Source organism: Anabrus simplex, chromosome 1 (assembly GCF_040414725.1).
Source record: "Anabrus simplex isolate iqAnaSimp1 chromosome 1, ASM4041472v1, whole genome shotgun sequence".
Classification (NCBI taxonomy): Eukaryota; Metazoa; Arthropoda; class Insecta; order Orthoptera; family Tettigoniidae; genus Anabrus; species Anabrus simplex.
The window spans coordinates 586,505,006-586,519,529 of NC_090265.1; the positions used below are offsets into that span (position 1 = coordinate 586,505,006).

General features: G+C 38.1%; 1 protein-coding gene across 2 annotated transcripts in view; it reads left to right on the forward strand.

Annotated features, from left to right (window-relative positions):
* Window positions 1–14,524, forward strand: part of Nup154 (nuclear pore complex protein Nup154) — a 324,740-nt gene that overhangs the window by 125,477 nt on the left and 184,739 nt on the right. For both annotated transcript variants that reach the window (XM_067144924.2, XM_067144923.2), the window contains exon 12: window positions 10,592–10,698. In XM_067144924.2, coding sequence (XP_067001025.2) covers window positions 10,592–10,698 — 107 coding nt within the window. The remainder of the gene's footprint in view (window positions 1–10,591; window positions 10,699–14,524) is intronic.

The following is a 14,524-nucleotide window of genomic DNA, read 5'->3' on the forward strand; positions in this document are numbered from 1 at the left end:
AGACCTGTCAATCAACTCCACATGGAGTTCTGGGTTTAGGTCTAATGAGTGCATTTTTCCTCTTAATGAAACTCAAGGTTTGCTACCTAGAAGAAGAATTCTCATACACTAAAATAAAAGGGTTTGTGTGTGGGGGGGAGCCTAGTTTAATATTTATATTGAAAACTGTAAATACTACAGTGCTATATATTATACAGTTATGAAGTTTAGTCCGGTGGCATTTCAAAAATTATTGGTGCCTGGTCTGCATTAGCAATTTGCAAGAGTAATTGCACATTTCTCCGATGCAAAGTAAGAACAAATCTCTGAAAATTCACAGCGCCATGTTAGTTTTCTTACAAAAACTGAAGTTATTTTGTTCAAAAATGTGTGACACATTTCACTTGTGGGTGCACATCCAAACTGTCTCTTGTCAGTCACATATTTGTATATCCCATTTTTTATTTTGGAAACTTTGCTTTTTGTTCGTGTAATGCAGGTGGTTACCGTTAGTCCAAGACAAGCTTTATTTTCTCTCTAATCGCATACTGCATCTCGTTTTCTCATCATACTTTCTTCACACAGTGTAATTATTAGTTTGCTCTGCCTCTTTGGAACTTTTCCTTAACCATGAACGACGTATAATGAGATCTTATACTACCCATCCAGAACACATGCACTTACACCATGCAGATTATGCGATATATTCACGACACACTTCTTGATTGTGGCAGGAATAGTGTTGCCAACAGAGTGGGTGGAAATATACCAAATTCCAGATATCTGATTGTCGGTAACATTTTATCAACCTCGACGCAAATAATACTTTCATGCTAAATTTTTCCTTCCAAATTTTGAAACAAATTATGCAGGGTCTCTTTACATATGTATGGTAATCGATTTAAATACAAATTTTTAATGTCATGTTGTATGAGAATAACACAGGATCATGGGAAATTCAAGTAATTCACAAATTCAGATTTGAAACATTTGAATTAATCAAGTTTTCCTGTGGTTTAAAAGATTTGTACAATAAATTAACTGGCTGGTCTGTTTATTGGTATAACTTGAAACAATTTGATGAATACCAATAAATAAAATCATGAATAAAAATATGTAAATACATAACATTACTCAAAAACTTAATAAAATACTTGAAATTAATTAAATTAATAAAAATAATTAACCGAAATGTCCATAGTATGGGCACCAGGGTTCACCAGAATGGATCCCTCGAATTTAGATAGAGCATGATAAGTCTTTATATCCCAGGGCGTGTACATAATGCTGCGTACTGGTACATCTGCTTCAGGCCTTACCTAACCTTCCGAAAACGACTAAATATATAGGAACTGCACCTAGGTTCATCAATAACTCCACTGATTCTAAAATATCTAACCATATTCTCAATAAAATCCGTGCATGAGCACCTCATCAACACACAAAATTATACATATAATACACACAAAAAATATTGCTGGAAGACTCCATATTTACAACAACAACAATGAAAACTGGGAAAACAAAAGCGAGAACTAAGCCACCATTTGTAGTTAGTTCGTTGAACAATGTACATATATGTAGATAAGAACCCTTCACTGTCTCTGTATCAACATGACTTGCCGATTCTCATAATCAGCACTTATATCACACAGATACTGTACCTTGTAATACTGTGTTCACAGACTTTAACACTTGTTGTAAAGATATACATTTGAGCAACACACGCTTGTCGATCCTGAACATAAATTATGGAAAGTCTGAGATAGCTTTCACCAACATATACTGCCAGGCCACCACAAGAGCTACAATATTTAATGCGCAAGCACTCCACAATTTGTCGATCAGCAACTTTCCACGAACATAACAAGACTACATTCCACGAACGTTTGAAGTTCAATCCATTGTAGCAGTGTCACTCGAATACCGTATATCCAGCACTACTTCCTTCTCGTACAGTGTGTCAGTTGTGGGTTCTCGTTACCGCCGTATGATCAACCTTTATAGACATCAGCATTCCCCTTCCTCTCACATGATACGTCTGGATTGGTCCTTGCCAGCCAATCATGAGTGATCCTCTTGTCAAGACCATGCCCTGAACTACTTCTTGCTCCCAAGACATAAACAAACTCTCGGGTGTTTCACATGAGTCATAGAACTTTCCTAGTACAACAAGCTCATCTCATCAGACTGGGATATCCGCATGAGTCATACAAATTACCAGAGTCCAGTATAGCAATGTTTTCCCACTTTTTATACCTACATATGTGGAGACCTTCCAGCTTACAAATGTAAATGACAAAATATACAATTGAAATACTGATAATAATAATAATAATAATAATAATAATAATAATAATAATAATAATAATAATAATAATAATAATAATCGAATACTGACAATAACATCTCTCACTTCTACATATAGTGCGAGGGTGTGATATATATACTATCGCAAACTCTGGCAATCTTCTGGGAGAAAAAGCTTCAACTCTGACGTTTTTCTGGGAGAAAAACACGTGAAAACGTGGGGAGCAAAAATTACCTATTAGCCTTAAGCAGCAGTCAAGTGTAAAACAAGTCAAGGAACAAGAAGAGGAGGAGAATCACCTGCCCAGAAAACTGAAAGACTTATTTAAGCAATACAGTATTTATATTTCTGTATAATTTAAGAATAACACAAGTCGAGACGAATTTTGAGTCTGGGTTCTGTATGTCTGATTTTGATTTGTCATGCCTAACTCATCATCATCCTAAACCATCTCTAGTTTCCCGGGTGTGGTATATGAGTCTCCTCCATCTCATCCTGTCCTTGTACCATTCTTCCTCCACCAACTTGTCCCAATCATGACCTCTCGGCAGTACATCGTTCTTAACTAAATCTATCAATTTCCTTCGTGGCCTTCCCACGGGTCGTCTTCCTTCTACTTTTCTGTCAAATTCCTTCCTTGCAATTCTGTTTACTGGCATCCTCCTCATGGGACCAAACCACTTCAGTCTTGATATCTGAATCTTATTGAGGAGAGAATCATCTATTCCTACTTCTTCTCTAATTTTCTCATTCCTAATCATGTCTTTCCTGGTTTTCTGGATCATAGTGCGTAGGAATTTCATTTCAGCTGCTTGAAGTTTGGAATTATCTCTATTGGTCAGTGTTGTGATTTCGAGACTGTATGTAAGAACTGGTGTATAATAGGACTTGTACAATGTCATTTTTGTTTTCATGGGCATTTGCTCATCCCACAGCAGGTGCCTTTCCTGGTGGTAAAATTGTGTTGCCTTATTGATTCGATTGTTCACCTCATGTTTTGCTAGGTTGTCATTTGATATAACGCTACCCAAGTATTTGAAAACTGGAACGCTGTCCAGTTGGGATTCATTTAACATGACTATTGATTCTGCTCCTTCCCCATACACTTTCATCACCACCATCTTGGTCTTGCTGATGTTTAAACCATATTTCTTAAACTCCTCATTCCATCTTTGCATTCTCTCTCCCAATTCCTCTTCTGAGTCACTCCAGATCGCAACATCATCCGCAAATGTGAAGGCTTTGATATCTCCATGTTCTTTCCTTTTAATAGATTTCATTACTACATCCATTACAATAATAAATAGAAGTGGTGACAATGAGCTGCCCTGCTCCACTCCTCTCTTTGTTTCAAACCAGTCCGACAAACCACATCCTACTTGAATACAGCTTCTGTTTCCATTATACAACATTTTCACTTTGTCTATGACGCTGTCGTGCACTTGAAGTTCTTTCATGCATTGCCAAATTCTTTCCCTTGGTACACTGTCATATGCTTTCTCAATGTCCAAAAATATTTGAAATAAAGGCTTGTTCTTCTCCCAGTATTTTTCCATTAGCATCGTAATTGCAAATATAAGGTCTGTAGTTCACCTTCCTGGTCTGAAACCATACTGCTCTTCTTCCAAAATTGGTTCATCGGTATCTCTGATTCTGGTTTCTATTATTTTTTCCAATATTATCAGGACATGAGACTGTAGTGTGATACCACGGTAATTAGTACATTTTCGTCGGCTTCCTTTCTTGAACTGAGGTACAATGTTGCCCATCTTCCGGTCCTCAGGAATAGTATTTTCTTCCCATATCTTGTTGAGCAGTCTGTAGAGCCATTGGATTCCTGGAATTCCAGCTGCTTTCAGCATATCTGCACTTAGTTCATCTGTGCCCACTGCCTTTTCTTTCTTCATGCTCTTGAGCACATTTTCAACCTCAAGCCATGTAAATTGGTGGTTCAGTTGTGGTTCCTCGACTTGGCTCTCTTCTATCTGTTGTTATGTTTTCTGTATCTCCATTCAGCAGCTTTTCGAAATAGATCTTGAGTTCTTGTTTAATTTCTCCCTTTTCTTGTGCCAGAGTTCGATCATGTTCTATTGCTTTTATGGTCTCTTGATCCCTTCGCTTGTTTTTCACTACTCTGTATAGCAATTTCATATTTCCTCTACTGTCCTCTTCCAGTTTGTCTGCAAACTCATTCCATTTCTTCGCTTTTTCTTCCCTTACAATGTTCTTTACATCAAGTTTCTTGTTCCTGTATACTCCTTGAAGTCTTTGTATTCCTTGTTCATTTCGTTCTTGTCCCTGTTTTTGTTTTTCCTTGTCCAGTGCCTTCTTTATTTGGTTTCTTTCTTTCACCGCTGTCTTCACTCTATCATTCCACCATGGTGTCTCCTTTTTTCTTTTGATAGAACTTGTAACTCCACATAGGTTTTTGGCTTCTCCCACAAAGGTGTCTTTGAAGTCCTTCCACTCTTCGTTAATGCTGTTTACTTCACCCTTCGGCAAACTCTGTTGAATTCTTAGTTTGTATTCTTCCTTTATTTGGACTTCTTGCAACTTCCAAGTTTTAACCCTTGGTTTTTTCGTAATAATTTTCTGCATTTCATTAGTCTTATGTTTGAAGTCTACTACCAACAGTCTGTGGTCACTGTCCATGCTTTCACCTTTACATCTGTGATGTATCTGCCACCATCTTTATTCATGATTACGTAGTCAATCAGTGTTCTATACTGGCCATCCCAACTGTACCTTGTTATTCTGTGACTGTCTCTTTTTTTGAAGAATGTATTTTTTATTATAAGATCATTTCTTCTGCACAGATCTAATAGTTGTTCTCCTTCTGGGTTCCTTTGTCCAAATCCATGTGGACCAATGATGTTCTCGTACCCAAGTCTGTCTACCCCAACTTGCGCATTTAGATCTCCAATAATAATAATAATAACATTTTCCTCATTAACTGTATCTTCCAGGTCTTGCCGAAATTTCTCTTTGTCTTCCTCACTGCAGCCTGTCTGTGGGGCATACACTTGTATGACGGTGTATTTAGTGTTCTCCAGTTTCATGAACATTTTAATGATTCTATCACTTTTGCAGATAACTTCAGCTGTAGCATCAGTCCCTTCGTTAATTAAGAATCCAACACCATTTTTCGCTACCTTCTCCTGTCCAGTCCAGTATAATTTATATCCTCCATGAAGTGTCTTACTTCCAATCCCTTTCCATTTGATCTCACTTAATCTCAATATTGATATTTTTCTTCTATCCATCATGTCTAGGAGTTGTTCTACCTTTCCAGTTAATGATAGAATTTTCATAGTTCCAATTCGGTATTTGGGTCTCTTTTTTATTTGGGGTTTCCTTTCAGAACATTGTATATCATCAGCCTTACGGTCATCATACTTTGCAATTGTCTGAGAGGACGTGTCAGTCTGGTCTATAATCTTCTTTCCGAGGCTCTTTTTTTCTTATTGAAAGCGACTGTACTCAATACTCTCCTGCTGACTTGCTAGGCCTAACGCATAAGAGGATTTTCTTTCAGGGTTTACTCCCTTAGACTTTGAGGATGCCTTCCTCGTCCTACAAGGCAGTAGGTTCCATCTGTACACCCCAGAAGGATGGGTTGCCTCTTCTGCCATCTCCACCGTACCGAAGTCCATCTTCTCCACCGTAGATGCCGTTGAGGTCTTCACCCTTAACCCAGGGCAAGGGCCCTCCATATTTATGACCCCTGGAGAGAGGATGTCCCAGTATTTAAAAAAAAAAACGGAATTGGGCTGCCTGTTGGTCTGCGGGTTATATTGGTTATTTCAACTAGCCCTACATACTGTAGGGGCCCCCTATCCGCCACCTGGGGACGCGCTCCGTAGGGGTCAGGTTCCCCTGGTTTCTTATTGGAAGTTAACCCCACCCAAAAGGAGTAAGGTTATTTGCTGAGTCATGCCTAACTAATGAAAGGAAAATTAGTTGTACCTAACAAAGTTTGCTTTTGTAGCTAGCACAACAAAATTTCAAATTTTAAGGAATTTCTCTATTTTTATAAGTTCAAAAGAAAACAATTGTTAATTTATATACTTAAATCACATTTATGTACAAAACATAGTTAACATTAATCTACAAATCAAAAAACAATACAACCAGGCTTTAAAAATAAATATTTTGGTACTACTTCTGTGTGAGTACGAACTTTCTCAATATTAGCCCCCGTGCGTGTAGAGGCGCGCGGCTGTGAGCTTGCATCCGGGAGATAGTAGGTTCGAATCCCACTATCGGCAGCCCTGAAAATGGTTTTCCGTGGTTTCCCATTTTCACACCAGGCAAATGCTGGGGCTGTACCTTAATTAAGGCCACGGCCGCTTCCTTCCAACTCCTAGGCCTTTCCTATCCCATCGTCGCCATAAGACCTATCTGTGTCGGTGCGACGTAAAGCCCCTAGCAAAAAAAAATAAAATATATTAGCCCCAAATGTAATCACTAGAGCCTGGATTTCCATGCAAATGAATGTTTTTAAATAAGATAGTTACACTTCTCAAACTTTGCAAATATGCGTTTTATGGCTTAACAATTCCAAATAACCGTTCTTTTTCCGTGCATGTTTGCACGTTTTGGCCTTTTTAGGACAAAATTCATGCATAATGCATATTTTGAAGATTTTGAATTTAATAGCGAATATTTGAACTTTAATATTGCATAATATGACTTTTCTTCTGACTTTGGCGCATATATAATGGTAACTTGCATGATAGTGCCTTTTATGAATGTTGGTTTTTCATGTTACCCAGTATGTCTATTACTGGGAGACGGAGAGAGTGTATTCCTGGTATCCTATGTTACAACCAAAGTTAGTACATACGGTAGAGGTCCTATAATCCAATTTAACCAAGCACTTTCTTATCCGTTGCTTGAATAAACATTTACGTAAGCCGGAAGGCTCCACGTCGATCTCTGTAATTTTTAGGAATAAGGTGTCCCAGTTATACATTGCTATAAATTGAACCGTAAATTGTGCATTACTCATTGATGGCTCATTTTTTCTTTTATCTTAGACGAACAAAACAGAACTTGTATCACTCTTCTGTCGTGCCGCGTTACTCTGATATTAGCTTCCAAACCTTGGTTTTGCATTGAATCCTCTTCTGTTGTTATCCTGGAATTTTCTACCCGGAACTCTCAATTGCCACACGTCTTTGTTATCGCAGCATACAATCGTTACCAGTTATTGAGGACATTCAAATGTGTCTGCAATCATTGCACGGAGAAGTAGCTGGGGCAGATACAGATAGGTTGAACAAAGTGATTTGTTCAAGTTATGATTTTGAATTCGTCAAGCTTATAAAAGACGTATTGTGGTGAAAGTGCAAATGACGTACAATTTGACCTCACTTTGTCCCAAAAGTCCACAATTAAGTATGCACCTGTCACTTCTTGTAAGGTAGAAAGGTCATTTTCTGTGCTTAAGAATGTGCTGACATATAAACGGATGAGCTAAAATCAAGACTTTTTGGAGAATTTAGTTGTACAATGTTTCAAAAGGAACTGAATTTTGATAGTGCATATTTTCCAGTTTATTGTGCATGTTTTCCCATATGATCGTGCATGAATGCATGCATATTTTGAGATTTGATAGTGCATGGAAATCCGGGCTCTAGTAATCACCCATCATGTTCTCATTATATTGTCCTTGATAACGTTGCCCAAAGTCCATCACTCTTCTGAATATGCCCCCAAATTTTCTTTAAATTGGTCCAAGTGTGCATGTAACATGTGTACTTTAAGGGACATTCTGCAACCCATTAGTTTCAAGTTCTCAAGTCTAATGGAAATAACCTCACTCTCACCCCATGACACAATAGCCGTAAAGGGCCATGGCCTACCAAGCGACTGCTGCTCAGCCCAAAGGCCTGCATATTATGAGGTGTCACATGGTTAGCATGACAGATCCTCTCGGCCATTATTCGTGGCTTTCTGGCCCTGGCTGCCATCTCACCGTCAGATTTGTAATCACGTAGGCTGAGTGAACCTCAAACCAGCCCTCAGAGCCAGGTAAAAATCCCTGACCTGGCTGGGAATCGATCCTGGGGCATCCGGGTAAGAGGCACGAACGCTATCCCTACACTGCAGGCATAGTGGAAATAAGCTCTTTGTAATTCTCAGTTTTCTTGTTGCCGAGGAAGCCATGGAACACTGCTTTAAGGCTGTGCCATGCTTGTTTTTCGTGGAAACTCTTCACTGGCCATTATTTTCTTTATTTGAGGATAAATATTGAAAAGCTTCAGAATCTTGACGAAGAGCCTTTACAAACTGCTTTATGAGGCCTAATTTAATATGCAACGGAAGCATCAAAATATGATCAGGCTCCACCATCGGTTTCCACTTGACATTATGTTTTCCTATCTGGAACTCGGCCCACTTAGGCCATGGATGCTGCTGGGGGGATGTAATGCATCTGCTCTACTATCCCATAAGCAAAGGTAGCATGGATATTTAGTGTATCCACCCTGCATTCCTACCAGAAAACCAATCATTTTGAAATCCCTTATCATTGGCCTGGTCTACTGTTCATACTTTAAAGTTTGAAGCACCATTTTAACACTTTTGTAATTTTCTTTGAGCATTACAGAATGAGCCATGGGAAGAAATGGAAATTTATTTCCATTGTGAAGGAGGACAAGTTTTAAGCTTTTTGTAGAGTTGTTGATGAAAATATGCCATTTGGAAGAAAACTTCGTGGTGCTTTCTTTGATCACTCAAGTGAATACCAATATAAATGGTCCATTATTGGACATTATAAATTTTCCAGCTAACTCATTCTTGGTTGCCAGCGTTTCGCCCTCGTGTGCTAGGGTGGGCTCATCAGTTGGTACCTAGCACACCTACCAATACGCTGGCTAGTGCATACCGTGGAGGCCACTGCGTAGGCTAACTGGAGCCACCGGCAGTGCCAGTGCACTAAGAGACTTTGTCTCATTATCAAAAATTGATGCCTGCTTGGCCATCAGATGACATAGATATTGATTCCCATAGGGAATCTAAAATATTTGTCCTGAATGAGTAAATTTATAATACCAATATTAAATATTTCAGATTCCCTATGGGAATCAATATCTATGTCACTGAAGTGAAGCCGGGAAGCTAATATTTCTGTTTTATTTTTAGGCAGGTTTTCATCTCTCACTAAGTCTTTAAACTCTTGAATTAATGAGATGTGGTTCAGTACGCGCTGATTGGACCTTAAAATCTCTGTCATCATCGGTACCACTAGACATTCCTGATAGCGGTTGGGAATCCTTCAGCTCTGGACAAGAAGGCACAGGAAAATTTTCACTTTGGAGTATTGGAGCAGATGTTGATGGTAAATCTGGGTACTGAATTTTTTTGGCATTTTTGCCAGCCTATGCTTACATGGATTGACCGTACAAAAGTAGCAATCATTAATATGGTCAGTGGGCTCCCTCCATATTGTTGGTACTGCAAACTTCATATTTTTTTCTCCTCGGTACCAGGCTGGAACAAAAAGCTATTAAGTAATATACACGTAACACGTTAACAACCCGTACACATTTTTGTTGTATAAGTAATAAAAATATATATAATTTTCCTTAAGAACTATATTGTTTTTGCAGTTGCTACATGAGAAATGCAGTGCCCATATTTTATCCTAACTTCGAGTGGGAAGTTTAAAATAAGCTTCATAGGCATTACGGAGCTTTATATTTGTTGCAAAACTAAATATTTTGGCTCTTATTTTAATAAATTTGCCACAAATGTAGCAGAAAGAGTCAATGTCATTTTTACATTTTTTTGAAGACATTTTTATACCTCATGACACGCGAAATAAGTCTTTCCTCTGGAAAGCGCGTGCACACACTATGACTCATTTGACTTCTATGCCACTCACACTCTCCCCGCTCTTCCCCTCTCTTGTGTATTAAAACGCTGTTACTCCTTAAACAGTTTGCCAAACATTCAAATATTTATTAATCTTTGCATAAAATACAAAAGCAAACTTTATTAATTATGAATGGAGTTTTTTTTACTTTCTTAATGTAGATAGTCGAAAGTAGGCATTAAATAATAAGACTCAAAAAGAATTTTTTGGTGACTGGTGTAATTCAAACATTTTAGAGAAAAGATTACTCAGTATTTTTAGTTTTACATAATTCAAAGACCATGTGGGTGACAAAATGTATTTTCTAAAGCAAGATTTTTACATCACCTGAAGAATTTACTTGAGAATCCCCTTAATCTGTTATATGAAAATTTGACAATGTTTAATTAATTTTTTTTAATGCTTGTTTGCTGTTTTAGTTGCTAAGTGTTCTCTCAAGGGAAGATTGTGTTTTCATCTTGGGCCACCTGCATGCTCTCAAAGCATTCCTGCAGCGGAATCCCCAGTATTCAGCTACTGCTATTCAGTAAGTAAGGACTTTCAACTAGTACAGTGTATTGTCAGTATTTTAAGTATATGAGGGTTGTCATAGCCAACTCAACAATCTCCATTTTTTAAAATGTTTCAGTAAGGTAATAGTTTGTTTTGTGCACTTCCAATATTATAGTGTATTCATTATAGAAAGTATAGTTTGTAGGTGTTCTAACAGAAGTTTCATTGTTGTGAACTGTGTATTTGTGGAACTATAGCAGATAACAAAATGGAAGTTGCAGGTTTGCAGTGACTGTGGATATGGTTATCTTTGCAGTGAATTTTATGATGTATGGATATAGCCTAAATATGAATCCTGTTGATTCAGTGTCCCATCAGATTTCTAACTTTATTTTAAGAGGAATATACAGTATATGATCAAAGATTGAATTAACAGAAAAAGGCTTTCATTTCCTATTTTAAAAAGTAAATAAAAATACATTCACTATAATTGTCAGGCCACGAACTTGGGAGCTTCAGACATTTGGTGCGTAAGTCTTCTTCTTCTTCTTCTTCTTCTTCCTCTTCTTCTTCTTCTTCTTCTTCTTCTTCTTCTTCTTCTTCTTGTCAAGTCACAATCAAATTTGTCCTACCAAAGATTTCTTTGTAGTGTTGAAGGTTTCAGTTTCATTCCCAGTCATCACCGAATTGCTTAATTAGTAATGACTTAACTTTTCCTCTTTGCTGGACGTTGAACCATTTTCATGAAAATTAATTTATAATAACAGTTCTGGGGTTTCCATGGCTCACCGAGGAATATGAAGCGCCTGAGTTGAATGGCTGGACAAGGAATTACTGTACTTAGAGCAGCACTTAACATAACAAATTTGGAAATTTTATTTTTTCCTTTCTAAAAATTGAGAGATAGATAATCTGAATGAATAACAAAACAATAGAACACGTTAACAGTGAGCTCATTAGCTCTAACAATATCTGGGTCTTAGAAGTTCTGAAATCAGGTACAAAAACTTGAGATCATTACCAAGTCGTTAAATTACATGGATAAGAGTATTATTGCTCTGGACAGATACCATATTTTACAAGAGCAAGATTTGCTCCAAGCAGGTACGCTACACAGGAGACTGAGCTCCAAAATACAAGTGTTTAGCCTTGAAGGGGCAAAGAGTTTCGCATGACGCACTTTAAATTGCACTAGGCAACCCATCGGCTGACCTCACTTCAAAGTTTTCATCATTGCTGAACAATAATAGTAGTCACTCTTCCTAAAGGAAGCTTAAATGAAGAATAGTTACCTTATGAATAATATAGGATAAACAGGGGCGTAATTACCCATACTATGTGGCTTTAAGAGAAAAAAGAAAAGTTTGTACATAACCGGCCATTAAGGCAAGGAAGCAAAACACCAGCAATCCTTATAGAAATTACTAAAAATCTTAGTTGGCTTATGGCGCAAAGATACACAGGTTAATCCCATACTACAACGGGGTGACTAAAGGAGATACATTTAAAGCCCAGACAAGATTTACAAAATTTAGAGGTTGAAAACTTTAGTCGCCCAGTTGCAAGGCTGAACAGGAGTCAGAAAAGGGTCACCACTCTTTGTTGCCTTACATTACGTTTCCCAGTAGGGAATAGAACCAGAGTCCTCAGACTTTGCCAAAAATCCCACATTTAAACCACCGGTTTACAAAATTACATTTAAAAAAAACTGCTGAAACCTTCCCCTCAAACTACCCGCAGGTGCTATCGCATATTTAAGTAAATTCTGCCATTACCTTGTATCACTGGATGTTCAATCAGGCCGTGCCCCTGCCGCCTAGGCCTCCATCAAGTCGCATTCCCAAGCACTGGAGCATTTCAGACAAGATAGCCATAAAGTGCCCTGCTTTTATAGTTCCGTAGGGGAAGCTTCCAGATTAAATTGCATCTGCATGTTGCTTATAGGCTGGATACTTGTTTACACCCCTGGTTTTGATTAGCTAGAGGACATATTTACAAGCATCTCATAGGTAGATTACAGTAGAGGAGGAGAAACCAGCTGAAGTGTTGACAACTTTGGTACATTAAAAAAAACAGTCTTCAGAGAAAGGTTTACGAATAACAAAGATGAAATTTCCTAAGCTCTAGGTTTGTTTTTAGTCCGTGAGAGTGAGCTAGCACTGTAGAAGATGAAATTCTTTGGGAGTTTACAAGTTCAAGTCCGTTGGCATAGTTGACCGTAGAGAAGGCGTGCAGTTTAAATAGCTTGGGAAGGTGTACCCCTGATACAATATTCTAAATCAAACTTATCATTGATGCTGCCACAGATGTAAGCTAGTCACGTGACCATAATCCAAACAATGTTTATTGGCTGTTGTGGATATTTTTGTTATATTTTCCCGAGTAATTCATGCACTTTTTCTGACAAAAAATGTAGGTAAAATTTTAGGTGCATATATTATTCATGGAATTCTTATACATGAAAGATTAACAAAAAAACCTTATAAACTAATGTACGGAACAAGAAGTGTGGTATACACAATAAAAATATATGAACTTTTGTTGAAAGTTTATTTCATTCTACATTAAATTAACTTATTTAATCAGGTCTGTCAACATATTGCGAATGGGAAATGAGTTAACTCGCGTTTGGCTGGCCGAGCGTTGCGGACGGGAGACGAGTTACCGTAACTCGTCTTCACGAGACTCATGTTTGGTGACATCTGTGGAAACTTCTGAAACTATCTGGCGGTCAAGGTTACTAGAATCTCGGTGTTGAAGCTTTTGTGTTATTCCATGATAGCTTTGCGTTACGTTATTCTTCTGTTTTATGATTCGTTTGCTAAGTTTTCCAACCTCATGTTTACATCGTTCAAGGAGCCATGTGGTGGGTAAGGTAGCACTTCCCAGACTGAACACTAGCTTAGATGCAGACAAGATTTTGGCAGAATAAACAGCGTGACACAGAGGAGGTAGAGAACGAGGCTGAAAGTGATATTGTGAGTGTAAATGGAAGTATATGTATATTTATTCTGATGAATGGGTAGAAGATAATAGTTCACCAACTTTAGAGGATTTCCCAGGAGTTCCTGGCGTAACGGTAAGACTTGATGAACCTCAAAATATTGAGTAGTAGGGCTTATTTTTTGTACGATTTCTTTGAGCTTATTGCCGATGATACAAAATTGTATCGCCAGCAAACTGCTTCATCACACAAAATATCCCCTAAGAGCTTCAAGTGAACTGATGTACCGATACGATAAGATCATTTTTTGCTTTGTTTATGTTGATGGGACAGGTAATAAAGTTGTATTATATTGGTCAACTGATCCCCTCATTGAAACCACCATATACAATGAGTAGAAATAGATTTGAGCAGATACCACACCAGAAAACATCATTAGGACTCTTATCAAAGGTCTCTTGTAAATTTCACCATAATTAATACAAGGTTAGTGGAGCTTGACTCATTTGTTTATGTGCATGCACTATAGCAATACGTTACAGAGAAAATGGCCGGGCACAGGGGTTGAGCTGTGTGATGATCACCCGGTCTGCAATGTGTTAACAAGTGAAATAAAGGGTCCCCAACTTGGCAGGTTTGATCCTGGCTCAGTCTGTTAGTATTTGTAGGTGCTGAAAAAATGTCAGCTTCCTGTCGGTAGGGTAAAAGAAGTCCTGCAGTACAAAATTCTGGTACCTCATCTCCAGAAACAGTCCAAAAATACTATTATCAAATACACACTCAACAACCCGTATCCCCCTAACTTTAATGACACTCCTGCCAAAATCATTGACCCTGAGACAGGGGCTTCAACATGGGCCTTAGTAGTCATATCATCATCCAGGTATTCTGCCTTATGGTAGGTCTTGTCATGGGA